At 42.1% G+C, this 25,935-nt stretch overlaps 1 protein-coding gene across 1 annotated transcript in view; it reads left to right on the forward strand.

Annotated features, from left to right (window-relative positions):
- The window catches only part of LOC133568273 (collagen alpha-4(IV) chain-like), a 66,566-nt gene extending 40,631 nt beyond the window's left edge, over window positions 1-25,935 (forward strand). The window contains exons 18-47 of the mRNA XM_061920089.1: window positions 535-639; window positions 8,175-8,333; window positions 8,422-8,430; window positions 8,526-8,615; window positions 8,899-9,050; window positions 9,771-9,843; window positions 11,615-11,721; window positions 11,840-12,023; window positions 12,095-12,166; window positions 12,268-12,375; window positions 12,481-12,699; window positions 12,787-12,951; window positions 13,033-13,200; window positions 13,300-13,443; window positions 13,552-13,656; window positions 14,686-14,864; window positions 18,135-18,198; window positions 18,324-18,398; window positions 18,533-18,640; window positions 18,777-18,881; window positions 18,960-19,031; window positions 19,176-19,304; window positions 19,616-19,723; window positions 19,805-19,957; window positions 20,037-20,144; window positions 20,252-20,389; window positions 20,586-20,702; window positions 20,908-21,096; window positions 21,158-21,441; window positions 25,540-25,935. Of these exons, the coding sequence (XP_061776073.1) occupies window positions 535-639; window positions 8,175-8,333; window positions 8,422-8,430; window positions 8,526-8,615; window positions 8,899-9,050; window positions 9,771-9,843; window positions 11,615-11,721; window positions 11,840-12,023; window positions 12,095-12,166; window positions 12,268-12,375; window positions 12,481-12,699; window positions 12,787-12,951; window positions 13,033-13,200; window positions 13,300-13,443; window positions 13,552-13,656; window positions 14,686-14,864; window positions 18,135-18,198; window positions 18,324-18,398; window positions 18,533-18,640; window positions 18,777-18,881; window positions 18,960-19,031; window positions 19,176-19,304; window positions 19,616-19,723; window positions 19,805-19,957; window positions 20,037-20,144; window positions 20,252-20,389; window positions 20,586-20,702; window positions 20,908-21,096; window positions 21,158-21,441; window positions 25,540-25,797 (3,947 nt within the window). The 3' untranslated portion in view covers window positions 25,798-25,935. The remainder of the gene's footprint in view (window positions 1-534; window positions 640-8,174; window positions 8,334-8,421; window positions 8,431-8,525; window positions 8,616-8,898; window positions 9,051-9,770; window positions 9,844-11,614; window positions 11,722-11,839; window positions 12,024-12,094; window positions 12,167-12,267; window positions 12,376-12,480; window positions 12,700-12,786; window positions 12,952-13,032; window positions 13,201-13,299; window positions 13,444-13,551; window positions 13,657-14,685; window positions 14,865-18,134; window positions 18,199-18,323; window positions 18,399-18,532; window positions 18,641-18,776; window positions 18,882-18,959; window positions 19,032-19,175; window positions 19,305-19,615; window positions 19,724-19,804; window positions 19,958-20,036; window positions 20,145-20,251; window positions 20,390-20,585; window positions 20,703-20,907; window positions 21,097-21,157; window positions 21,442-25,539) is intronic.

A 25,935-nucleotide genomic window follows, 5' to 3' on the forward strand; every position in this document is an offset into this window, starting at 1 on the left:
ACATCTTCGCCCTGAAAGGTAGAGCAGGTTCTTACACGGTCAGTGATCAGGTAAGGCCTTACGTCAAGGCTTGAGGAGCATCTAATTGGTAAATAAACCCCGACTGTACTTTAGATAAAACTGTTCGTAAGCGTTGGTCAAATAAATGTAGTACATTCAAGTAAAACGTTTAAAAGGTGTTCCTGTATGACGTTCTGACAAAAAAACGGAATTTGTGTCAAACTATTGAGGTCTTTTTGAAATGTAACTTAAATTGTGCACACAAGCCATTAATCTTATTAATCACGATTAATCAAAATGCAAACGTGTGTTAATGTAATTAAAATGTAATTGTTTGAACCTTTATCAGTATACTAAAAATATACGTGTTAAATTGAAATTCCCACCCTTAGTAAACACACATTGCTCACACTGTTATCAAGCATCACAATCCTAGTCAACAGTACCTCAGACTTCCACATAAAAGTGTTACAATTGATTGCTCATCATAATTTAAGTACAGAGTTATAAATACGCCTTGTGTTATTAACACAGGTCCACAAGGTGAAAAGGGTTATCTGGGAACTCCTGGACAACCAGGTGACCCCGGATTTATGGGCTTGCCAGGACCTCCTGGCCCACCAGGATTAACGCTCCCAGGTTTGAACTCACCTGCATGACTGGATTAGGGAGTGTTCTTGTCCCAGCACAGTACACAGTGGGCCTCAGTTATACTCTTATTTATCAATTTGGTGTGCAGCTTGGATGCATTTCTGTCCACAATGTAACAGCGGAGTGCCGAATGTTAGCATGTAGACCAGGAGTTGGACTTCTGCCTTCACTCGTCTTAGTTTGTGTATTTTAGAACCACAGTAAACATTTGCTTTTGGGTCTATTTATTTCTTTCAAAGTTTCTGGAGGGCTCTGCTCTTTATGCAGACATTCTGCTCCGGAAGAACTTTGAACATGTCACGAGGGAGGTGCTGGACATTGAGTCCGACTGGACTATGTTCCGCACCTCTATTGTCGAGGCGGCTGATTGGCGCTGTGGCCGCAAGGTAGTTCATGCCTGTCGGGTCCGTAATCCTAGAACCCGTTGGTGGACACCAGCGGTGAGGGATGCTGTCAAGGTAAAGAAGGAGTCCTATTGGGTTCCTTTGGCTCATAAGACTCCGGAGGCAGTGGACAGGTACCGACAGGCCAAGCGGTGTGCAGCTTCAGCAGTCGCGGAGGCAAAAACTCGAACATGGTAGGAGTTCGGGGAAGCCATGGAAACCGACTTCCGGATGGTTTCGAAGCGATTCTGGACCACCATCTGCCACCTCAGGAAGGGGAAGCAGTACACTGTCAACACCGTGTATGGTGCGGATGGTGTTCTGCTGACCTCAACTGCGGATGTTGTGGATAGGTGGAAGGACTACTTCGAAAACCTCCTCAATCCCACCAACACATCTTCCTATGAGGAAGCAGTTGCCTGGGGAATCTGTGGTGGGCTCTCCTATTTCTGGGGCTGAGGTGGCTGAGGTAGTTAAAATGCTCCTCGGTGGCAAGGGCCGGGGGTGGATGAGAACCGCCCGAGTTCCTTAAGGCTCTTGATGCTGTGGGGCTGTCTTGGTTGACAAGACTCTGCAGCATCACGTGGACATCGGGGGCGGTACCTCTGGATTGGCAGACCGGGGTGGTGGTCCCTCTCTTTAAGAAGGGGGACCAGAGGGTGTGTTCCAACTATCGTGGAATCACACTCCTCAGTCTTCCCGGTAAGGTTTATTCAGATGTACTGGAGAGGATGCTACGCCGCATAGTCGAACCTTGGATTCAGGAGGAACAGTGTGGTTTTCGTCCTGGTCGTGGAACTGTGGACCAGCTCGATACTCTCAGCAGGGTTTTTGAGAACAACAAAAGTCAGCCTTTGTACAATGAGGGTTAATATTGCTGAATGGTAACTATACTCTCGGCAAAGTTCCTGAGAGTGCATGGGAGTTTGCCCAACCAGTCTACATGTGCTTTGTAGACTTGGAGAAGGCATTCGACCGTGTCCCTTGGGAAGTCCTGTGGGGAGTGCTCAGAGAGTATGGGGTATCGGACTGTCTGATTGTGGCGGGCCGCTCCCTGTACAATCAGTGTCAGAGCTTGGTCCGCATTGCTGGCAGTAAGTCGGACATGTTTCCAGTCAGGGTTGGACTCCGCCAAGGCAGTTCTTTGTCACCGATTGTGTTCATAACTTTTATGGACAGAATTTCTAGGCGCAGTCAAGGCGTTGAGGAGTTCCGTTTTGGTGGCCGCAGGATTAGGTCTCTGCTTTTTGCAGATGGTGTGGTCCTGATGGCTTCATCTGGCCGGGATCTTCAGCTCTCACTGGATTGGTTCGCAGCCGAGTATTGAAGCGACTGGAATGAGAATCAGCACCTCCAAAAAGGTGGAGTGCCATCTCCGGGTTGGGGAGGAGACCCTGACCCAAGTGGAAAAGTTCAAGTACCTATGAGTCTTATTCACGAGTGGGGGAAGAGTGGATTGTGAGATCGACAGGCGGATCGATGCGGTGTCTTCAGTAATGTTGTACCGATCCGTTGTGGTGAAGAAGGAGCAGAGCCGGAAGGTGAAGCTCTCAATTTACCGGTCGATCTACATTCCCATCCTCTATTTTTTAAATTCTTATTGTAATATTTCTCTATTTTGTTTCCTTCTAAACCCCCATTATTTACTTTTTACTTTTTTTAAATTGATCTCAACTCTGTACACTGCTGCTGGAATTTTAATTTTCCTGAAGGAACTCTCCTGAAGGAATCAATAAAGTACTATCTATCTATCTATCTATCTATCTATCTTTCTATCTATCTATCTATCTATCTATCTATCCATCTATCCATCTATCTATCTATCTATCTATCTATCTATCTATCTATCTATCTATCTATCTATCTATCTATCTATCTATCTATCTATCTATCTATCTATCTATCTATCTATCTATCTATCTATCTATCTATCCATCTATCTATCTATCTATCACCTATGCTCATGAGCTTTGGGTCATGACCGAAAGGATAAGTTCACGGATACAAGCGGCCGAAATGAGTTTCCTCAGCCGTGTGGCGGAGCTCTCCCTTAGAGATAGGGTGAGAAGCTCTGCCCTCCGGGAGGAACTCAAAGTAAACCCGCTGCTCCTCCACATCAAGAGGAGGCAGATGGGGTGGTTCGGGCATCTGCTCAGGAGGCCACCCGAACGCCTCCCAAGGGAGGTGTTTAGGTCACGTCCAACCGGTAGGAGGCCACGGGGAAGACCCAGGACACGTTGGGAAGACAATGTCTCCCGGCTGGCCTGGGAACGCCCCGGGATCCCCCGGGGAGAGCTGGACGAAGTGGGTGGGGAGAGAAGTCTGGGCTTCCCTGCTTAGGGTGCTGCCCCTGCGACCCGACCTCGGATAAGTGGTAGAAGATGGATGGATGGATGATTAGAGCACATAATTGTTTGTAACAAAAACATTCATGAAGTTGGTTCTTTTATGAATTTATTATGGGTCTACTGATAAATGTGACCAAATCTGCTGGGTCAAAAGTATACATAAAGCATGTTAATATTTGGTTACATGTCCCTTGTCAAGTTTCACTGCAATAAGGCGCTTTCGGTAGCCATCCAAGCTTCTGCTTGAATTTCTGACCACTCCTCTTGACAAAATTGGTGCAGTTCAGCTAAATTTGTTGGATTTCTGACATGGACTTGTTTTTTCAGCATTGTCCACACGTTTAAGTCAGGACTTTGAGAAGGCCATTCTTTAACCTTAATTCTAGCCTGATTTAGCCATTCATGTACCACTTTTGACATGTGTTTGGGGTCATTGTCCTGTTGGAACACCCAAGTGCGCCCAAGACCCAACCTCCGGACTAATGATTTTAGGTTGTCCTGAAGAATTTGGAGGTAATCCTCCTCTTTCATTTTCCCATTTACTCTCTGTAAAGCACTAGTTCAATTGGCAGCAAAACAGGCCCAGAGTAAAATACTACTACCACCATGCTTGACAATAAGCGTGGTGTTCCTGGGATTAAAGGCCTCACCTTTTCTCCTCCAAACATATTGCTGGGTATTGTGCCCAAACAGCTCAATCTTTGTTTCATCTGAAATCACATGGGCAAAGATAAGACCTTCTGGAGGATGAGCTACACGTGTAGAAGCTCTGCTAAACAGATTCAGCTTCAGTTAAACACTAAGCATCATGTAGCAGTATTGCTAAGTGCTAAACAAGAAATACAAACTACAAACATAATAAAACGATTGTTTGCTGTACAATGTCTGCTCTCACTGCAATGTCGACTGATAGGATGTCCATATCTTCTTGTTTAGATGAATAATTCATTTTAATCCACACAAAGGGTTAAAAAAGGTTGCTGTTGTAGTGTTTGTCTCCAGGTATTATCTGAATGTCACAGATGAAAAACTTCTAGATTCATGTCTAAATGCTCCTATTATACAGATGAGAGGCATGATTTATAATCTAGAATAAATTTGACGGGCTGAGACGCGAAGATGTGGGAACATCAATGCTGCAGTGTGGCAGAAGATCATTCTTTACAGTTTTATGACAGTTTGCATTCATATATGTTGTGTCACTGCCATCTTCAGTTTCATTTTATAATTACATTAAAGTGAAGCATAAACTATAGTTAGAATGATTAGAAAGTACTTTATTGATCCCTGGGGGAAATTCAGCCCCACAGTTCGCTCACAATAGACAATAACAATAATAATAAATAATATAATATGTATATCATATGTTATATAAATAATATATGAATAATATAAATATATTCTACATATATTTTACATTTAAGTATAGTCAAGAAGGAACATATGCTTTTTGGTTGATTGATTGATACTTTTATTAGTAGATTGCACAGTTCAGTACATATTCCGTACAATTGACCACTAAATGGTAACACCCGAATACGGTTTTCAACTTGTTTAAGTCGGGGTCCACGTTAATCAATTCATAGTACAAATATATACTATCAGCATAATACTGTCATCACACAGGTTAATCATCATAGTATATACATTGAATTATTGACATTATTTACAATCCGGGGGGTTGTATTAAGGAGCTTCGGTTGATATCAATACTTCAGTCATCAACAATAGCATCAACAGAGAAACGGACATTTAAACAGTGTAGGTCTTACTTGGTAGGATATGTACAGCGAGCAGAGAACATAGTGAGTTCAGATAGCATAAGAACAAGTAAATACATTTGTTTATTTATATTAGGTTATTTACAATCCGGGAAGATGGGATGTGAATGGGGGAGGGTATTAGTAAAGTGTTGAAGTTGCCTGGAGGTGTTGTTTTAGAGCGGTTTTGAAGGAATATAGAGATGAACTTACTCTTACACCTGTAGGGAGTGCATTCCACATTGATGTGCCATAGAAAGAGAATGAGTTAAGACCTTTGTTAGATCGGAATCTGGGTTTAACGTGGTTTGTGGAGCTCCCCCTGGTGTTGTGGTTTTGGCGGTCATTTACGTTAAGGAAGTAGTTTGACATGTACTTCGGTATCAGGGAGGTGTAGCGGATTTTATACACTAGGCTCAGTGCAAGTTGTTTTACTCTGTCCTCCACCCTGAGCCAGTCCACTTTGGAGAAGTGGGTTGGAGTGAGGTGTGATCTGGGGTGGAGGTCTACAAGTAACCAGACTAGCTTATTTTGGGATGTTTGGAGTCTAGATTTGAGGGTTTTGGAGGTGCTGGAGTACCAGGAGGTGCAAGGGTAATCGAAAAAGGGTTGAATGAGAGTTCCCGCTAGAATCTTCAAGGTGCTTTTGTTGACCAGAAAGGAGATTCTGTAGAGGAATCTCGTTCTTTGGTTGACCTTTTTGATTACCTTGGTTGCCATTTTATCACAAGAAAGATTAGCCTCTAGAATGGAACCTAGGTAGGTGATCTCATCTTTCCTGGTGATAACAATGTCACCCACTTTTATAGTGAAGTCACTGACTTTCTTAAGGTTGATATGGGACCCAAATAGGATGGATTCCGTTTTACCTAAGTGTATGGATAGCTTGTTGTCAGCGAGCCAGGTGCAAATATTAAGGAGTTCAGCACTGAGGATGTGTTCCCCCTGTGACTTGTCCTTGCCGGATACCAGCAGGGCCGAGTCATCCGCAAACAGTAACAATTCACAATCGCATGCTGATGGCATGTCATTTACGTATATTAGGAACAGTTAAGGTCCTAGTATACTGCCTTGGGGGACTCCACAGCTTACTGAGAGGGGAGGGGACACGGTGCCGTTCACCTCCACCACCTGTTTCCTCCCCTCCAAGTAAGATTGCATCCAGCTCGATGAGGTTTTATCGAATCCGATTGCTCTGAGCTTATCCAACAGTATAGCGGGGTTAACGGTGTCAAAGGCCTTCTGAATGTCCAGCATGACCATGCCGCAGTATTTGCCTGCGTCCACCTCATGTTTGATGTGGTCGGTCAGATAGAGAAGGCTTGTGTCAGTGGAGTGGTTGGTTCTGAAGCCGGATTGGAATTTGTACATTAGTTTATTAGTAGCAAGGTATCTATCCACCTGTTCATAAACTTTTTTTTCCATTACTTTCTTAATGGAACTGAAAATAGAAACAGGTCGGTGCATTATACAGTCTGATGGCTGTCGGTATGAAGGACCTCCTGTGTCGTTACTTGTTGCATTTTGGGAGTCTGAGCTTTCCACTGAACGTGCTCATTCTCTCCGCAAGGTCCGAGTGTAGTGGGTGTGAGGTGTTGTCCACAATGGCTAGGAGTTTTGCTAGACTTCTTCTCTCTGACACCACCACCAGAGAGTCTAATTCCACTCCCACCACGTTACTGGCCTTCTTTACCAGCGTGTCCAGTCTGTTTACGTCCCTCACTCTCAGCCCGCTACCCCAGCAGGCCAAGGCGTACATGAAGGCGCCCACCACCACCAACTCGTAGAACATCTTCAACATATTTGTACAGACGTTGAAGGATCCTAGACTCCCGGGGAAGTCCCTTCTTAAAGAGTGCCTCAGCATTTTTTGACCCATTCAGCTTGTTGTCGATGTGTACACCGAGGTATTTATAATCCTAAACCATGTCCACATCCACCCCCCGGATGGAAACAGGGGTCGCTGGAGTATTCCTCCTCCTTCCCAGGTCCACAACCAGCTCCTTGGTCTTCGTCACGTTGAGCTGGAGGTGGTTCTTTCCACACCATGGGACAAAGTTCTCCACCAGTGCCCTGTATTCCTCATCATCACCATCCTCAATACACCCCACTATCGCAGAGTTAGCTCACGATTTGCCATGTTTTTCATACTAAAAACATTTCTACTATTTAGTTAATATTCAGGTCACAAGATGTATAAAGAGAATTGTTTGTGGGTTTTGGATGGTTATTTAGAGGGTTTTGTGGGCAAAATAGAGAGCCCCCATTGACTGCATTGTTAGCAGACTTTTTATATATTTATTTATTTACGGCATAGAATGCATACGAAAACAAAACAGACGTGTTCATGTCTTACGTAAGGATTGTGAATGATAGACAACACATCTCTTTAATTTTTGCATATTTCCAGTATGACTGATTTGATAACATGGTCAGAGTGCAGAACATTGACGTCAATCTACGGAAATTACCAAACATGTTCGTAACGGAAAATTGAAAATGGCTGAATAAATTTGTGGCATGTTGTAACGTTTAGACTGTGTTTTCACTTACTTTGCGGATTGTAAATACAATTGGATATGTTTTAATGATACAATGAAACAAAATCAGGCATATAAAGTCAACTTGTTTTTCCACTCCACTGCTACTTTAAAATGTCAATGCAAGGATCTGCCACTGTGTTTGCAGTGGAACACGTTCCTCAATACAACAGGAGCCCTTCAGTGTTCTGAGGAACTTTCTGCAAAACTGTTTGGCCTCCAAGTTTTCAACTGACCTCATCAGGTCATTCCCGGTCCGGATTTGGTCCTTGGGCCGCCAATTGATTAGCCCTGATGTAGACTTAAAATCTACCATGGAGCATCTGGGTGAGGTTTTAATGTTGGACTGTCAAGTGATTGGTTCCCCTCTTCCAAGTCAGCAGGAATTGGCTTCAGGTCGACTGTGATCCTAATTAGAGTCAAGTAATAAAGAAAATAGATAGATGTTTTTTTTTCATACTCCTTGTTTCATTGCTTTTTTTACTTTCATAGACCACTTGGGCCCCTTTGGCCCACAAGGACCCACAGGTCCCAAGGGCTTTAAGGGAGAACCAGGGAGGTATCAACACCTCATCAGTCCACTCCCTGGACCGAAGGGAAACAAAGGAATCCGGGGAATCAAAGGTGTCACTGGACTTCCTGGTCCTCCAGGTGAAAAACATCTTCATGTCCTTGCTGCACATAAAATATTCATAACTTGATGTCTTACTTGGCTCTGTTTCCTGGGTGATGCTACAAGGGTGCGGAGGTGAGCATGAGGAATTTGGAACCAACTACAATATTATTGGATGCACATGTTGAAATGCGCTTCTGTTTATGGTTCTACATCGCTTGGTCTTCTAGATGATTTATGCGAGCCTGGTGACACAGGTGACCCGGGTGATGGCGGACCCAGAGGACCTCCTGGAAACAAAGGTCACATAGGGTATAAAGGTGACACATTCCTGTTTTTGTTGTTCTTAAGCAAATTAACCTGCAAGCGATGCCTTCTCTGTGGTGGTTTCCTATCGTGGTTGAAAAGTTGTAATATCGATGACTGGATTTGTAATCACAGGGCTACTGAAAAACACGATTTATGTCAAATATTGAGGGATACAAATCGGTTTTCAGTGTATCGAGACTTCCTAATCAAAGTTTACTAAAGTAAAATATTAATTAAAATCCTGGTTATTGGATATTAAAGAGTCAACAACCCATTTTATGATGTCATTCACAGGTAGTCAAGGGGAATGTGAATGTCGGTTTGGCCAAGGACCAATTGGTCCACCTGGTCTACCAGGTGATCCAGGAACTCCGGGATTTCCAGGAACTCCGGGCTTTAGGGGGGACCCAGGACTGGATGGAGACAAAGGTCCCTACGGGCCATATGTGAGGACAATATGAACAGTAGAGGAACTTTATGTTCAAATGCAAACAAATACATATCAGTTTTATCCCAACAGGCACAAGACATTGAAACAACCTTGAGAACTTGTTGAATTAGGTCTTGAGGTTGAGCAACTCAAACATTACATTGAAACAACATACTTTTTGACGACCTTTAATCAATGTTGCGTTCTGACGTTGGTTTGACCATTGAACTTTGGTCATTTCTCAACCAATATTCTACAATACAAATACAACGTTGAAAAAACATGCTTTTTGACAATGTTTATTCAATGTCAGGTTCTGATATTGATTTAATCGTCTAAACTTTGTCATTTTGCAACCAATATTCTACAACACAAATTCAACGTTGAAAAAACATGCTTTTTGACAATGTTTATTCAATGTCAGGTTCTGATATTGATTTAATCGTCTAAACTTTGTCATTTTGCAACCAATATTCTACAATACAAATACAACTTTAAAACAATATGCTTTTTGACAAGAATTAATCGATGTTGGGTTCTGACATTGATTTGACATTGAAATGTGTTCATTTTCCAACCAACATGGATTCAACGTTAGACATCAATGTTGTCTCAGTTTACAAACTATTTTGCCAATTTGTATCAAAGTCAGTTTTAAAGGACAAATATGTATAAACAACATTGTATTAGATGGTATTGCTGCAAAAACACACATTTTAACATTATTTTGTTGCAGGGGATTGACGGATTTGTTGGTCTTAAAGGACTAAAAGGCCAAAAGGGAGATTCCTTTGTCACTGGTGTTGAAGGTGAGTATGACTTCAAAAATCGTGAAAACTTCTAGACCAGGGATTGTCAAACTGTGGTAAGCGGGATCCATCTATTGGTACGCCAAGGGTTCACTTGATTAAAATACAGCGTTTTTTCCACTATATTTAAACACAGTGTTACTGTTCAAACTTTGTATAATGTTACAGTGGCCAAAAATATGAAATATACATGTTTGCCTTGGATTTAATGAATACCTACGCCTACTACACTGCTGTATTTTAATGTTGTCATTATGGTGGTACTTAATGAATACTTGGGTCTACAACACGACTGTATTTTAATGAATAAAGCATAACATGTTCTAGACCAAAAATCACTTCATATTCTCTACTGTTTGCCACTGTTAAAATATCTGAGTTATTGTGTAGAAATATGGGGAAATAACAACAAAAGTACACTTCATTCATTAACGGTGTTACAAAAAAGATCAGTTAGAATAATACATAATGTTGTATATATATATATATATATATATATATTGAATCAAAAATACTGAAGTTCCATGACTTAGTGAATTTCCAAACAGCTAAAATTATACATAAAGCAAACTATAACATGCTACCCAAGAATATACAACAATTATTCTAAAAAAAAAAAAAGAGGAGAAATATAATCTTAGAGAGGAATGTAATTTAAAACATTTTTAATGCACTAACAACACTTAAGACCTTCAGTATATCAGTATGTGGAATTAAATTGTGGAATAGATTAAGCAAAGCAATCAAACAATGTACTAATATGATCCACTTCAAGAAACTCTTCAAACTTAAAAGTGTATACAAAGTACAAAGAAGAAGAACCATGATAAACATTCTGAATTTACTTCATCCATCCATCCGTTCATTTTCAAAATAATCTTACTCATCTCACTATATGAAATCTACCTTACTTTACCGAGTATTATTTATTTTTATTTTTTTTATTTTTATTGTGATCACTTATGGAGTATAATGTGAATAAATTGAGAACAGGAAGTGAACAAAAGTTTTGGCAACTGTTATGTAAAAGTAAAATGGGTAGGATTAAATAAGCTCTGCTTTTTCCTACTCCTTTTCGAACATGTTGAAAAGAGAAACTGGAAATTGTGATGTATCATGTTGTCAGCATGCATGTTCTAAATAAACTAAAACTTAAACTCAATGTTGTCATTATGGTGGTACTTAATGAATACTTTGGTCTACTCCACTACTGTATTTAATGTTGTCATTATGGTGGTATTTAATGAATACTTAGGTCTACTACACGGCGTGGCGAGTTGGGAGAGTGGCCGTGCCAGAAGTCTGAGGGTTCCTGGTTTGATCCCCAGCTTCTACCAACCTAGTCACAACCGTTGTGTCCTTGAGCAAGACACTTCACCCTTGCTCCTGATGAGTCGTGGTTAATGCCTTCATGGCAGCTCCCGTCATCAGTGTGTGAATGGGTGAATGTGGAAATAGCGCTTTGAGTACCTTGAAGGTAGAAAAGCACTATACAAGTATAACCCATTTACCATTTACTGTATTTAAAGTTATCATTATGGTGGTACTTTATTAATACTTAGGTCTACTACACTGCTGTATTTTCATGTTGTCATTATGGTTGTACTTAATGAATAGTTAGGTCTACTACACTACTGTATTTTCATGTTGTCAATATGGTGGTACTTGGAGAGTCAAGTTTTTTTCTACACTGGTACTTGTTGATAAAAGTTGGAGAACCACTGTTTTCGACAACAATAATAACAATTGGATCTCATCTTCTCATTTGAAGGAGCAAAGGGAGACCGGGGAAACCCTGGATGTTCTGGTCCTCCAGGAAAACCAGGCATACCCGGACTAGATGGTCCCCCTGGTCTGATAGGAGACCCTGGGCCACCAGTAAGTGTTGCATTTGTATTATTATAAACTGTGTATGACTTGAAGATGTATATCAAAAACACTTAGTTAGCAATTAATTCAAACACCAATAACTGGACCTGATTATTCATATTTGCAGGGTGCTGGATACAAGGGCTTACCTGGTCCCAAAGGAGACCCGGGTAGATTTGGTCCTAAAGGGCTTGCAGGACAAGTTGGGCTCCCAGGTCCTGGTTTTCAAGGTCCCCAGGGTCCACCTGGGCTGACAGGAGACCAGGGGTATCCAGGTCCCCAAGGAATTCCAGGGCGAAAGGGCCCCCCAGGTTACTATTTTCATATCTCTTCCTCACTTATAAGCAAGCATCTGTACTTGATGTAATCACTGTGCCATCAGGTGAGCATGAGCTATGTTGTCTTAAGAATGTGACTGGACCGCCTGGTCCTAATGGAGAGCCAGGTTTACCAGGTAAAACCTGCCTACTCTTGATGCAGCAACGACCAATATCATTTAAACTGTTATTAGTTCCTGTTGCAATCATGTGTTTTTATTCATTTGGACTTGTATAGGGATTCCAGGTGAGCCAGGAAGGAAAGGAATCCCTGGAGTTTTGGGACTTCCAGGCCCTAAAGGCATTCGTGGAGATGATGGTGGAATTGGAGGGATTGGACCTCCAGGTTGTCAGGCACATTTGAAGACCATCTGTATCTAACAGAGGAGATTGGGGGTTATATATATGTCGATTAAGGAGCTTTTTATAACTTTTCTTGTATTTAAAACAGGACACCAAGGTTTAAATGGAGATCCAGGTGACCGTGGCCCTCGTGGAGGTAGCACTGATGGCCTGCAAGGCCCTTCTGGAACGCCAGGGCCACCAGGGAGGAAAGGTTTCCCAGGAGATGTGCTTAATGCATTGCCAGGCCTCCCTGGCACCCCTGGAATCCCTGGATTCATGGGAAGAAAGGGAATTTCCGGCAGTCCAGGGAGCCCAGGATCCCCAGGTAAGCTGTTGTTAGACGGACATGTGCCAACCAACCTGACCATAAATACCACCTCAATATTTGTATTCCAAAAATAACTGAACACAGGTGTACAAGGCCAACCAGGACAGCCTGGTCGAAAAGGAGAACAAGGGATCACTGGTGACCGTGGAGCCACCGGTCTTCAAGGCCTACCCTGTCTTTTATGTGAGTTAATCGGACCTCCCGGACCACAAGGGCTTCCAGGAAACCCTGGACCAAGAGGTTTGCAAGGTGAGAATTCTACAGTAAAACTAAATATTACTCGATGATTTCACAAGCTGTTTAACATCTTTTCATTTTGATGTTACTTAGGCTTTAATGGTCAGAAGGGCTCAAGGGGAGATAGAGGCGTACCTGGTTATGGTCATGTGGGTGCACCGGGTCTGCCTGGTCTTCCAGGTGTTCCAGGGCCACTAGGACCAAGGGGACCCGCTGGGCATCTGGGAGATCCTGGGTCTGATGGCTGGTCTGGACAGAAAGGTGAGTCATGCCAAACCTTCAAATGAAAGGTTTATCCCTGGTCAGCCAAGGTGTTTACTTAGTCCTAATGAAATGAAACTTTACTTATGGTATTTTAAGGTGAACTGGGGCTCCCTGGTAGGACAGGGGTCAGAGGTTTACCAGGACCCCCTGGACATTCAGGACCCAGAGGAAATCCGGGGGAAAGAGGCTTTAATGGACGACAAGGTGCCCCGGGAGAAACGGGATCTCCCGGTATTAAAGGTAACATCGTTCACCTGTTGTTCATCACATTTCCTGTGATGGCTTAGACTCCAACTCCAAACTCCATAAAGCTGCTGTTAATTGTTTTAAATCTGTGGCTCCATCCAGGAATGCGTGGTGAACGGGGATTATGTGGACCAAAAAGACTGATAACGAAGGGACCACCAGGCGTTCCAGGCACAAGAGGACAACAAGGCCTACCAGGACCCATAGGCAATAAATCTATATCCTAGAGTTGGGTGATATGGACAAAATATCATACCGTGTTATTTTTAGTCTAAGTGGCGGTTTAGTTTTTACCCATCCATCCATCCATACATCAGTCATCTTCCGCTTATCCGAGGTCGGGTCGCGGGGGCAGCAGCCTAAGCAGGGAAGCCCAGACTTTTACCCGTATTTAAAAAAAACTTGCGAAGTGCATAAGGTTGCTTAAGTGTTTTACGGTTGGATAACTAGTATTGAGAGTACTCAGATTACCTTTGTTAGTAGTACCGTATTGTGTTGTTTATTCTTATGAAGTAATTAAAAATACGTTTTTGTTCATTTTGTTTATTATACCCTCACACTTGTGCACAGGAAATCATGAAGCTTCTACTCGCTCAACGCGGTAAAAGCCGCTAGCTGTTAAGTTTAAAATTACTTTTCAGCCACCCAGCCGCTACACTACAGTAGTTTAGTCGGAGACAAACTTTCAAGCCGAGGTGTCACAAAACATTTGACACACCGAGCGAGCAGCAGAGATTGTGAGTTTCTATGATAAGTTGCTAACAGAAGTGAACAACATAAACAGATGAGAAAGTCGCTTCAAGAAGAGATATGTTCTCAAGCAAATTGGTGTATGTGTAAATAAAACTAGAGTCACTCACCAATCACCAAATGCAGTCGCTGACCAAACCTTTACATCACTCGAGAGTCGAGAAGTCCACAGCGTGACACCAAAATCTGATGTGCAGCGGGTCATTGCGCATCAGAGAAGCCTGAATAAAAATGCAAGGGGTGGGGGTGAGCCAAAGAGAATGCCCTGTGCTTCGGCTGTCAGGTGCAGAAAAGAGCAAACGGGCGTAACAAAGGCACATCAAAAGGTACCGGTATGGCGGTATTGTCTCAAATCTTGTTAAAATATACCAGTATTTACTATAATACCTGTATACTGCCCAACTCTACTATATCAATTTTCAAAACACATTTTTACAGTAAATATATGTTCAATATTCAAAATGAATGATCAAATGTGTCTTGTAGGCGGAAAGGGCCAAAGAGGATGGCCAGGTGATCCCGGACCAGAAGGTTTTCCAGGTCCAAAAGGATTTAAAGGTGATGCTGGTGTTCCAGGCAGACAAGGAATATGTGGAGATCCAGGGACCCCTGGATTGAAAGGTTTTCCTGGGCCAAGGGGATATCTTGGCTTGGATGGAAATACGGTACAGAAAATATTCATAGACAAATCTGCATTACAGGGAAAGAAATTACATCCAATCAAAAGTTAAAAGTTAAAGTACAAATGATTGTCACACACACACTAGGTGTGGCGAAATTATTCTTTGCATTTGACCCATCACCCCTGATCACCCCTTGGGAGGTGAGGGGGGCAGTGGGCAGCAGCAGTGGCCGCACCCAGGAATCATTTTTGGTGATTCAACCTCCGATTCCAACCCTTGATGCTGAGTGCCTAGCAGGGAGGCAATGCGTCCCATTTTTAAAGTCTTTGGTATGACTTGGCCCGGGTTTGAACTCACAACCTACCGACCTCAGCGCAGAAACTCTAACCACTAAGCCACTGAGTAGGGGTGTAACGATTGATTGATATATCAATGGATCGCTTTATATTTTCATATCTCAAGTATAGCGATTTTTGTTCAGCATGTTTGCCTTCCAAGAGATAAGTATCGATCCAAGATTATTTTAAAAGGGAATCGATTGATTTTATCGATACTAAGAAAGAAACATTGAATTTAAGAACAGCAGACTTGATATGAAGTTTAACACTTTTAATAATAAATATTTGAATTGTTTAGTCTATTCTACCGTCTTCAAAACAAAAATGTTGGTTATCTACAGCGGTCGAGAAGGGTCATAACAAACAAACGCCACAAAACAGTGGAGTAATATCGGTGACCTCTAAAAAGTGGTGTTGTTGTGTGTGAGTCGTGAACACAGAGTCTGTGTGTATAAACGTGTTTTGACTACGAGTTTGTTGATAAGAAAGCCTCTCAGAGTGGATATCTCACTTTCTCCACTGCATTTCATTATCATAACTTTCAGTGACAGCACGATTGCAAAAGCCACACTAAATACAAACGACACAACACAATGATGAAACCGCAACATGACTTTAAACACAACAGAAGTGATAGCGGCGCAAGTTACTGCGACGCACCGACTCCCGGAACTCAAGGAGAAGTAATTTGATGAGAAAGACATTATATGGAACCTCTGAGGAAGGCAACAGTTGTAGCAAAAACCGTCTGGTACGGAAGTAAACACACAGGTCTGGCTATAAGAATAACAAATTGTATCATTTTTTGCCGACCTAATGAACCTCTTTGGATTACTGAAGATACTTGGCCATTAATTTTTGTTTACTTGTTTGTTTGTATCCATCATTCCTTAACACATAATTCCCTTACAAGAAATAACAGGCATATTGGTAACTTCACTTACATTGTCCACTATTTACAAACCCCGTTTCCATATGAGTGGGGAAATTGTGTTAGATGTAAATATAAATGGAATACAATGGTTTGCAAATCCTTTTAAACCCAAATGCAGTTGAATGCACTACAAAGACAAGATATTTGATGTTAAAACTCAAACTTTATTTTTTTTTTTGAAAATAATAATTAACTTAGAATTTCATCGCTGCAACATGTGCCTAAGTAGTTGGGAAAGGGCATGTTTTCCACTGTGTTACATCACCTTTTCTTTTGACAACACTCAATAAACGTTAGGGAACTGAGGAAACTAATTGTTGAAACTTTGAAATTGGACTTCTTTCTCATTCTTCATCATTTTTTTGTAGAGCTTCAGTCGTTCAACAGTCCGGGGTCTCTGCTGTCTTATTTTACGCGCCACACATTTTTGATGGGATACAGGTCTGGACTGCAGGCGGGCCAGGAAAGTACCCGCACTCTTTTACTTCGAAACCACGCTGTTGTAACACGTGGTTTGGCATTGTCTTGCTAAAATAAGCAGGGGCGCCCATGATAACGTTGCTTGGATGACAACATATGTCGCTCCAAAACCTGTATGGACCTTTCAGCATTAATGGTCCCTTCACAGATGTGTAAGTTACTCATGCCTTGGGCCCTAACACACCCCATACCATCACAGATGCTGGCTTTTGAACTTTGCGCCTATAACAATCTGGATGGTTATTTTCCTCTTTGTTCAGTAGGACACCATGTTCACAGTTTCCAAATATAATTTGAAATGTGGACTCGTCAGACCACAGAACACTTTTTCACTTTGCATCAGTTCATCTTAGATGAGCTCGGGCCTAGCGAAGCAAGCGGCGTTCCTTGGTGTTGTTGATGAATGGGTTTTGCTTTGCATAGCAGAGTTTTAACTTGCATTTACAGATGTAGCAACCAACTGTAGTTACTGACAGTGGTTTTATGAAGTGTTCCTGAGCCCATGTGGTGATATCCTTTACACACTGATGTCGGTTTTTGATGCAGTACTGCCTGAGGGATCAAAGGTCCGTAATATCATCACTTACATGCAGTGATTTCTCCAGATTCTCTGAACCTTTTGATGATTTTATGGACCATAGATGGTAAAATCCCTAAATTCCTTGCAATAGCTCGTTGAGAAATGTTGTTCTAAAACTGTTCGACAATTTGATTACACATTGGTAACCCTCGCCCCATCCTTGTTTGTGAATTACTTAGCATTTCATGGAAGCTACTTTTTACCCAATCATGGCACCCACCTGTTCCCAATTAGCCTGCACACCTGAGGGATTTTCCATATAAGTGTTTGATGAGCATTCTTAACTTTATCAGTATTTATTGCCACCTTTCCCAACTTCTTTGTCACAAGTTGCTGGCATCAAATGTAAAGTTAATGATTATTTGCAACAAAAAAAAATGTTTATCAGTTTGAACCTCAAATATGTTGTCTTTGTAGCATGTTCAACTGAATATGGGTTGAAAATGATTTGCAAATCATAGTATTCCGTTTATATTTGCATCTAACACAGTTTCTCACTCATGAAAACGGGCTTTGTATTTCACAGTCACACTTCTTGATTTGTTTTGCTCAAAAGTTACTGAATCAATTTTTCAACTCAGTGTATCGTTTCGTAATCCATCCATCCATCCATTTACTACCACTTATTCCCTTTGGGGTCGCAGGGGGCGCTGGTGCCTATCAGTCTAAAATAATACTATCGTCCCTGATATGTTTCAGCAAACGTAAATATCAAATGGAAGCCAATCGTTGATAAAAGGAATGATTACGCCCTAGAACCTACTCAGTGGCCTAGTGGTTAGAGTGTCCGCCCTCAGATCAGTAGGTTGTGAGTTCAAATCACGGCCGAGTCACACCAAAGACTGTAAAAATGGGACCCATTACCTCCCTGCTTGGCACTCAGCATTAAGGGTTGGAATTGTGTGACAATCATTGGTACTTTAACTTTAGAATATATCTAACAAACATGTCAATTGTGTCTGTATTTGTGTCTTTTGAAGGGAGATCCAGGACCAATTGGCTTCCCAGGAACTGCTGGGGTTCCAGGACTTCCAGGTACCAAAGGTAAGTCCAAATGTATCAAATAATGAATATATACCAATTATAAGTCTCAAGTCATGTCAATATTATATGTTATAATGGAGTTGGGGTCAAGCAAAACAGACTAATTCAAGCATAAACTGGTCCAGGTGAGCCAGGAGAATCTTTTGGACAACCTGGACCACCAGGACCTAAAGGACTCCCAGGCGAGAAGGGATTCAGTGGTGAGTCTAGAAATAAGTTACTCTGAAGGGACAAAGGAGTAGACTTACAGTTGATACTGTCAAACACGAACAACCAATTAATTTAAAATGACAACATGGAGAATTTTCTGATGCCGTTCATCTCTTCTATGCAGCAGCGGTCGGTCCTCCAGGGGATCCAGGAGATTCAGGTCCAAGAGGGTTTGCAGGGAAGCCTGGACAACGAGGCATTCCCGGAGAACCAGGACGGAGTGGTGGACCAGGTTTAAGAATGTTTTTCTTTTAGGACCCAAATAACTTTTGAACACTTCAAATAGTCAACGTGTTATATGCTTCTTTTATTTGTCTATCAAGTAAGTGGAATGTTAAAGTCCTTTCTTTATGTATGCACTTCTGCAGGTTACCCTGGGCCTCGTGGCCCTCCGGGTCATCCAGGTGCTCCAGGTGTTCAAGGGGATACTGGGTATAGCGGTCCTCCAGGTCCTCCAGGTTCGAGTAGACAAGGTTTGGACTCAGATTTTTTTATGACATTGGTAACAGGTAGAACTTGTGCAAAGTTAACAATGTTGGTTTTCATACAAGGACTCCCTGGACCTCCGGGTCTTCCTGGTCTTGATGGTCTAGGAGGACCAAAGGGCATGAAAGGAGCAAAAGGTAAAATGTGTGTTTGGCAGTATAACTTTGTCTTAAAAAAGGTAATCATGTAATAACGCAGCCCTGTTAATAGTATGCTGGAATTGACTGTTACGTCGCAACATTACTAAATACAAGATGTATTTATTTATTTGTATGATTAAGGCTTAGGTATCACAGGCCGTCCAGGACCACAAGGCTTTCCTGGAGTCAAAGGGTCCATTGGACTGCCAGGACCTCATGGACACTCTTTTCCTGGGCCTAAAGGCTATATAGGTCCATCAGGTGATGAAGGTATCAACAATTAATCTACTAGACCAAAGACCTGGTCTTAGGAATGTGAAATATTTTCAGATGAGGAAAAATGTTACTTTAAATACAAGAAAAATATTTGTTAGTCCGCACTGATTTTTCCATATGTCTTGCACAGATGGAAATATTGACAGTAAAGAATATTTGAAATCCTAAAGTTGCTGGGGTTGAACTGGAATCCATCCATTCTCTACCGCTTGTCCCCCTTGAGGTTACTGGGATGGCTGGAGCCTATCCCAGCTGCATCCTCAAAACTGACAAATCTCTGTATTAACTTAGGTTTCTTTCAATAGGTTTAAACGGTTCTCCTGGTCAACCTGGATACCCCGGGAAAGATTGTGACAAGCCTTTGCCGGGACCCTATGGGGAGCCAGGATATGAAGGGGCTCCCGGACCCCCAGGTCTGCACATGTCTTTATCTGTGCATAGGTAGACATCAGTTTCTTTATCACTGATGTTTTGACTTTTTAAAATCTACATAGGTCCTCCTGGGCCGCCAGGGGAACCAGGAATAGTTATTTCGTACAAAGGAAATCCGGGGCAAAGTGGCCTTCCCGGGACTCCAGGGCGAAAGGGAAATAAGGGCTTTCCAGGACCTCCAGGACCTTGTTGTGAAGGACTTGATGGACCGAAAGGTGGAATCATAAAAAATAACATTTCAATTGCCATCGTAATATACCGCATTATTCCTAAACATGAAATACACATTTACAGGAGAGAGAGGCCTCCCTGGTTTAAGAGGTTCTCTGGGAATTAAAGGACAGAGAGGTGTCCCTGGTCCCCCGGGGAGGAAAGGAGTTACAGGCCCACCTGGAGAGATTGGTTTGTAGTCCAGTAAAAGCTTGTTTTTGAAAAAATATGTTTGACATGTTCTTATGCAGTGCCACTTTGTGGAACATTAGGGTTCATAACATGACATTTGTGCACAGGTCTTAAAGGCGACATGGGTGATTCTATTTCTGAACGCCCAATAACAGCTCCTGACGGGCCCCCAGGCCCACCAGGTTCCCCAGGACCTTATGGATTCCCGGGTGCTACGGGCCCACCAGGGCCTCCGGGGAAAAAAGGCAAGAGATTCCTCTATGTGTACATATCCTAATCCACAAATACCATAGATGCAGAAAAGGGTGCAATTCAAGAAATGTATTTTTGTTTTTTGCTGTGGTATTCTCTTTGCAATGGGGCCAACCAACTACACTTTGTTTTGTCGGCTTTGGCTGCACAATAAGTATTTTTTTAGTGATTATCTTTTTTGTGGCCCAGGTGCAAAAGGTCCCATTGGGTCTCAGGGCCTCCCTGGGCCCCCAGGCCCTGCTGGACTCCATGGTCCAGTTGGGGATCAAGGAGATCATGGTCAGCAAGGATTTGTTGGTCCTCAAGGTGAGTCCAATTCAGTTTCACATATTGAGTAGTTTGAAATTCAGATTCAGTGGCTTAGCATTGTTTGCTGAGTGGTATCAGTGGCAGTGCTGCAATAATGGTTATTATCTGTTTGGCCAGCACCAGAGAGGAGTCAAAACACCAGATGGATTGCTCAAATGATTTTTAAATAGAATTGTCTTCAACTCATCCATCCACTCTCTAGGCAGCCCGGGTCCAATCGGGGATCGAGGTGACCCAGGTTACATTGGAACAACATGGTCAGGCTTCCTATTGGTTCTTCACAGTCAGTCGGTCCAGGTACCGCAGTGTCCCGAGGGCAGCAGTCAGCTTTGGGTGGGCTACAGTCTGGTCTACTTGGAGGGCCAAGAGAAGGCTCATACACAGGACCTTGGTCGGTAATCAGCATGAAATGTGTTGTCAATCCAAATCTTCATTGATTTCTATCCCTCCAGGTCAGGCTGGCTCCTGCTTGCCTGCCTTTTCCACCATGCCTTTCTCCTACTGCAACAAAGCTGCATGCCACTATGCCGCCCGTAATGACAAATCCTACTGGCTCTCCACCACGGCCGCCATTCCTATGATGCCACTCTTTGGCCAGGAGATCAGTTCCCACATCAGCCGCTGTGTGGTATGTGAGACTCGTTTACCTGCAGTGGCTTTTCACAGCCAGGATCAGCTGGTGCCCACTTGCCCATCTGGATGGAGGAGTTTATGGAAGGGATACTCCTTCCTTCTAGTGAGTATTCTCAGAAACAGTTCCAAAATAATGATGTCATATTCCCCCCGTGTGGAGGGTCCAATGTGGCAAAATCAAATATATAAAAAGATCTACCGTATTTACAGATTATAAAGTGCACCTACAAACCCCGTTTTCATATGAGTTGGGAAATTGTGTTAGATGTAAATATAAACGGAATACAATGATTTGCAAATCATTCTCAACCAATATTCAGTTGAATATGCTACAAAGACAACATATTTGATAGATAGATAGATAGATAGTACTTTATTGATTCCTTCAGGAGAGTTCCTTCAGGAAAATTTAAATTCCAGCAGCAGTGTACAGAGTTGAGATCAATTTAAATAAAAGTAAAAAGTAAATAATGGGGGTTTAAATGGAAACAAAATAGAGAAATATTACAATAAGAATAAAAAAATAAAAAGCAACATTGGGAATAAAAATATAACAGTAAAATAAGAATATAACAAGACAAAGTAGGCAGTAGTGACACTGTTATGAAAACGTATTGCACTGTTATTGTTTTGTATCCCCTGTCATCCTAGTACCCCCCGCCCCCCGCCCTAGAGAGGAGTTGTACAGTCTAATGGCGTGTGGGACAAAGGAGTTTTTGAGTCTATTAGTCCTGCACTTGGGATGAAGCAGGCTAGCACTGAACAGGCTCCTCTGGCTACTGATAACGCTATGCAGAGGGTGACTGGCATCGTCCAGGATGCTCATTAGTTTTGTCAACAGTCCTCTTGTCTGCCACTGTCACCAGTTGATGTTCAAACTGATAAAAAAAAAAATGTTTTGCGAATAATCATTAACTTTAGAATTTGATGCCAGCAACACGTGACAAAGAAGTTGAGAAAGGTGGCAATAAATACTGACTAAGTTGCGAAATTCTCGTCAAACACTGATTTGGAACATCCCACAGGTGTGCAGGCTAATTGGGAACAGGTGGGTGCCATGTTTGGGTATGAAAGCAGCTTCCATGAAATGCTAAGTAATTCACTAACAAGGATGGGAAGAGCTGTCGTATTTTACGCTTCATAATGCGCCACACATTTTCGATGGGAGACAGGTCTGGACTGCAGGCGGGCCAGGAAACTACCCGCACTCTTTTAGTACGAAACCACGCTGTTATAACACGTAACTTGGCATTGTCTTGCTGAAATAAGCAGGGGCGTCCATAATAACGTTGCTTGGATGAAAACATATGTTGCTCCAAAACCTGTATGGACCTTTCAGCATTAATGGTGCCTTCACAGAGGTGTATGTTACTCATGCCTTGGGCACTAACACACCCCCATACCATCACAGATGCTGGCTTTTGAACTTTGCGCCTATAACAATCCGAATGGTTATTTTCCTCTTTGTTCTGGAGGACACCACGTCCACAGTTTCCAAATATAATTTGAAATGTAGACTCGTCAGACCACAGAACATTTTTCCACTTTGCATCAGTCCATCTTAAATGAGCTCGAGCCCAGCAAAGCCGGCGGCGTTTCTGGGTGCTTTTGATAAATGGGTTTGGCTTTGCATACTAGAGTTTTAACTTGCACTTACAGATGTAGCGACCAACTGTAATTACTGACAGTGGTTTTATGAAGTGTTCCTGTGCCCATGTGGTGATATCTTTTACACACTGATGTTGGTTTTTGATGCAGTACCGCCTGAGGGATCAAAGGTCCGTAATATGATCGCTTACGTGCAGTGATTTCTCCAGATTTTCTGAACATTTTGATGATTTTACGGACCGTAGATGGTAAAATCCCTAAATTCCTTGCAATAGCTCGTTGAAAAATGTCGTTCTAAAACTGTTCAACAATTTGCTTACAAAGTTTTGACCCTCGCCCCATCCTTGTTTGTGAATTACTGAGCATTTCAGGTAAGCTGTTTTTATACCCCATCATGGCACCCACCTGTTCCCAATTAGCCTGCACACCTGTGGGATGTTCCAAATAAGTGTTTGATGAGCATTCCTCAACTTTATTAGTATTTACTGCCACCTTTCCCAACTTCTTTGTCACGTGCTGCTGGCATCAAATTCTAAAGTTAATGATTATTTGAAAAAAAAAAAAAAGGGTTTATCACTTTGAACATCAAATATGTTGTCTTTAGAGCATATTCAACTGAATATGGGTTGAAAATGATTTTCAAATCATTGTATTCCATTTATATTTACATCTAACACAATTTCCCAACTCATATGGAAACGGGGTTTGTACATAATTTTAGAAAGGAAAAAAATTGCCGGATGTTTTTTTACAGACAATAATTGTCTCTAAATGGTGTCTTTGATACGGCAGTAAAACGGCTGATCAAAAAAAACAGAAGTCATTGTCATGGATCCACTAGCTGCACAAGTTAGCTCTCCAATGCTTGAGAGCTAGCGCCAAGCTAATGGAGGACAAATTGCGGTATGAGGTTATTTAGTTTCAGTGAAAGGAATTTTGAATGCTCCAGTATACTAAAACATTTTGGACAATTCCATGCTCCCAACCTTGTGGGAACAGTTTGGAGCAGGCCCCTAATTCTACCAAAATGACTGTGCAGCAGTGCACAAAGCAAGGTCCATAAATACATGGATGACAGATTCTGGTGTGGATGAACTTGACTGGCCTGCACAGAATCCTGACCTGAACTGGATAGAACACCTTTGGGATGAATTAGAAAGGAGACTGAGAGCCAGGCCTTCTCGACCTCACCGATGTGCTTTTGGAAGAATTGTGGAAAATTCCTATAAACACTCTCCGCATCCTTGCGGACAGCCTTTCCAGAAGAGTTCAAGCTGTAATAGCTGCAAACGGTGAACCAACATCATATTCAGCCCTATGGGTTAGGAATGGGATGGCACTTCAAGTTAATATGTGAGTCAAGGCAGTTGGCCAAATACTTTTGGCAATATAGTCTATATATACTACAGTAGTAATGACCACGGTAGGATACCAAATGATTGGCTCTGCTTGAGGCAGCATTGCTATATCGGATTAAAAGAGGTGACTAAAGGGTGTTTTTCATGTCGAGAAGGCTCTCACGATGTTGAAAAACATATTCAGAAATTTCCTGAATACCGTATTTTTCGGATTATAAGTCGCTCCGGAGTGTACGTCGCACCGGCCGAAAATGCATAATAAAGAAGGAAAAACATATACGTCGCACTGGAGTAGAAGTCGCATTTTTGGGGGAAATTTATTTGATAAAATCCAACACCAAGAATAGACATTTGAAAGGCAATTTAAAATAAATAAAGAATAGTGAACAGCAGGCTGAATAAGTGTATGTTATATGAGGCATAAATAACCAACTGAGAAGGTGCCTGGTATGTTAACGTAACATATTATTGTAAGAGTCATTCAAATAACTATAACATATAGAACATGCTATACGTTTACCAAACAATCTGTCACTCCTAATCGATAAATCCGATGAAATCGTCTTCCTCGATGTCACTTCTAAACAACTCTGCCAACTCCAAAGGTATGCGCCGTTTCCTCTTGTCGTTTTCTGCTGCATATTTCACTACATCCAGCTTGTAATCGGCCGTACATGATTTCCTTTTCGGTGCCATTTTTGTTCAGGCCTTCTCAGTTTTCATAAGTTACCGCCAACAATAAAATGATCCATGTTAATAGCTACGGCAGTGGCATACAGTATATAGCAGTTAGCATTCCATGACCCACAATGCACTTCTGCTGTGACCCTCCCCCGCCGAATTCTTATTGTTTGACGTGTATGTGACGATTTGTGTGACGATATCTGACATTTTCTTCGTTTCTTCGGCGAAATACATAAATAATATTATTTGATATTTTACGGTAATATGTTAATAATTTCACAGTCGCTCCGGAGTATATGTCGCACTGTGACTTATAGTCCGAAAAATACTGTAGTTTTTTTTCATGTACTAGCTATGAAGATATTTCAATTATAATTACAGTGATGATTCGCAGAAATTCACTTATTGCAGTCATGTCCGCAACTAAATAGCGATAAAGGAGGGACGACAGTATTATGAATTAGGTTATTTTTCAAAGATTGATTGTTTTCTTTCTTTTAGTCCCATTTTACCTTCTAACAGGCCTGAGTATGTTTTTGTTGTGTCTCTAGCACACAGGGGCAGGTGACGAGGGTGGCGGTCAGTCTCTGGCGTCCACTGGGAGCTGCCTTAAGGACTTCCGAGCTCATCCGATCATCGAGTGCCAAGGCGCACAAGGCTCCTGTCACTACTTTGCCAACCTCTACAGTTTCTGGCTGACAGTTGTGCATCCCACGGATCAGTTTGTGTCCCCGAGGCCTGGTACCATCAAAGCTGCTGAGAAGCAGCGACGCACAGCCAGTCAGTGTCACGTCTGCCTCAGACAGTAGAGCAACACAAGTCATTTTGAGGAACTTTATGAACTTTATTAACTGAATCACCATTGATTGATGGACGTCTGGTGCTTACTTTGATGCTGTTCTTTGTTTAACCTGTCCCAAATTAAATTGTACCTCCTGCCATCCAGA

Source organism: Nerophis ophidion, linkage group LG14 (genome assembly GCF_033978795.1).
Source record: "Nerophis ophidion isolate RoL-2023_Sa linkage group LG14, RoL_Noph_v1.0, whole genome shotgun sequence".
Lineage (NCBI taxonomy): Eukaryota > Metazoa > Chordata > Actinopteri > Syngnathiformes > Syngnathidae > Nerophis > Nerophis ophidion.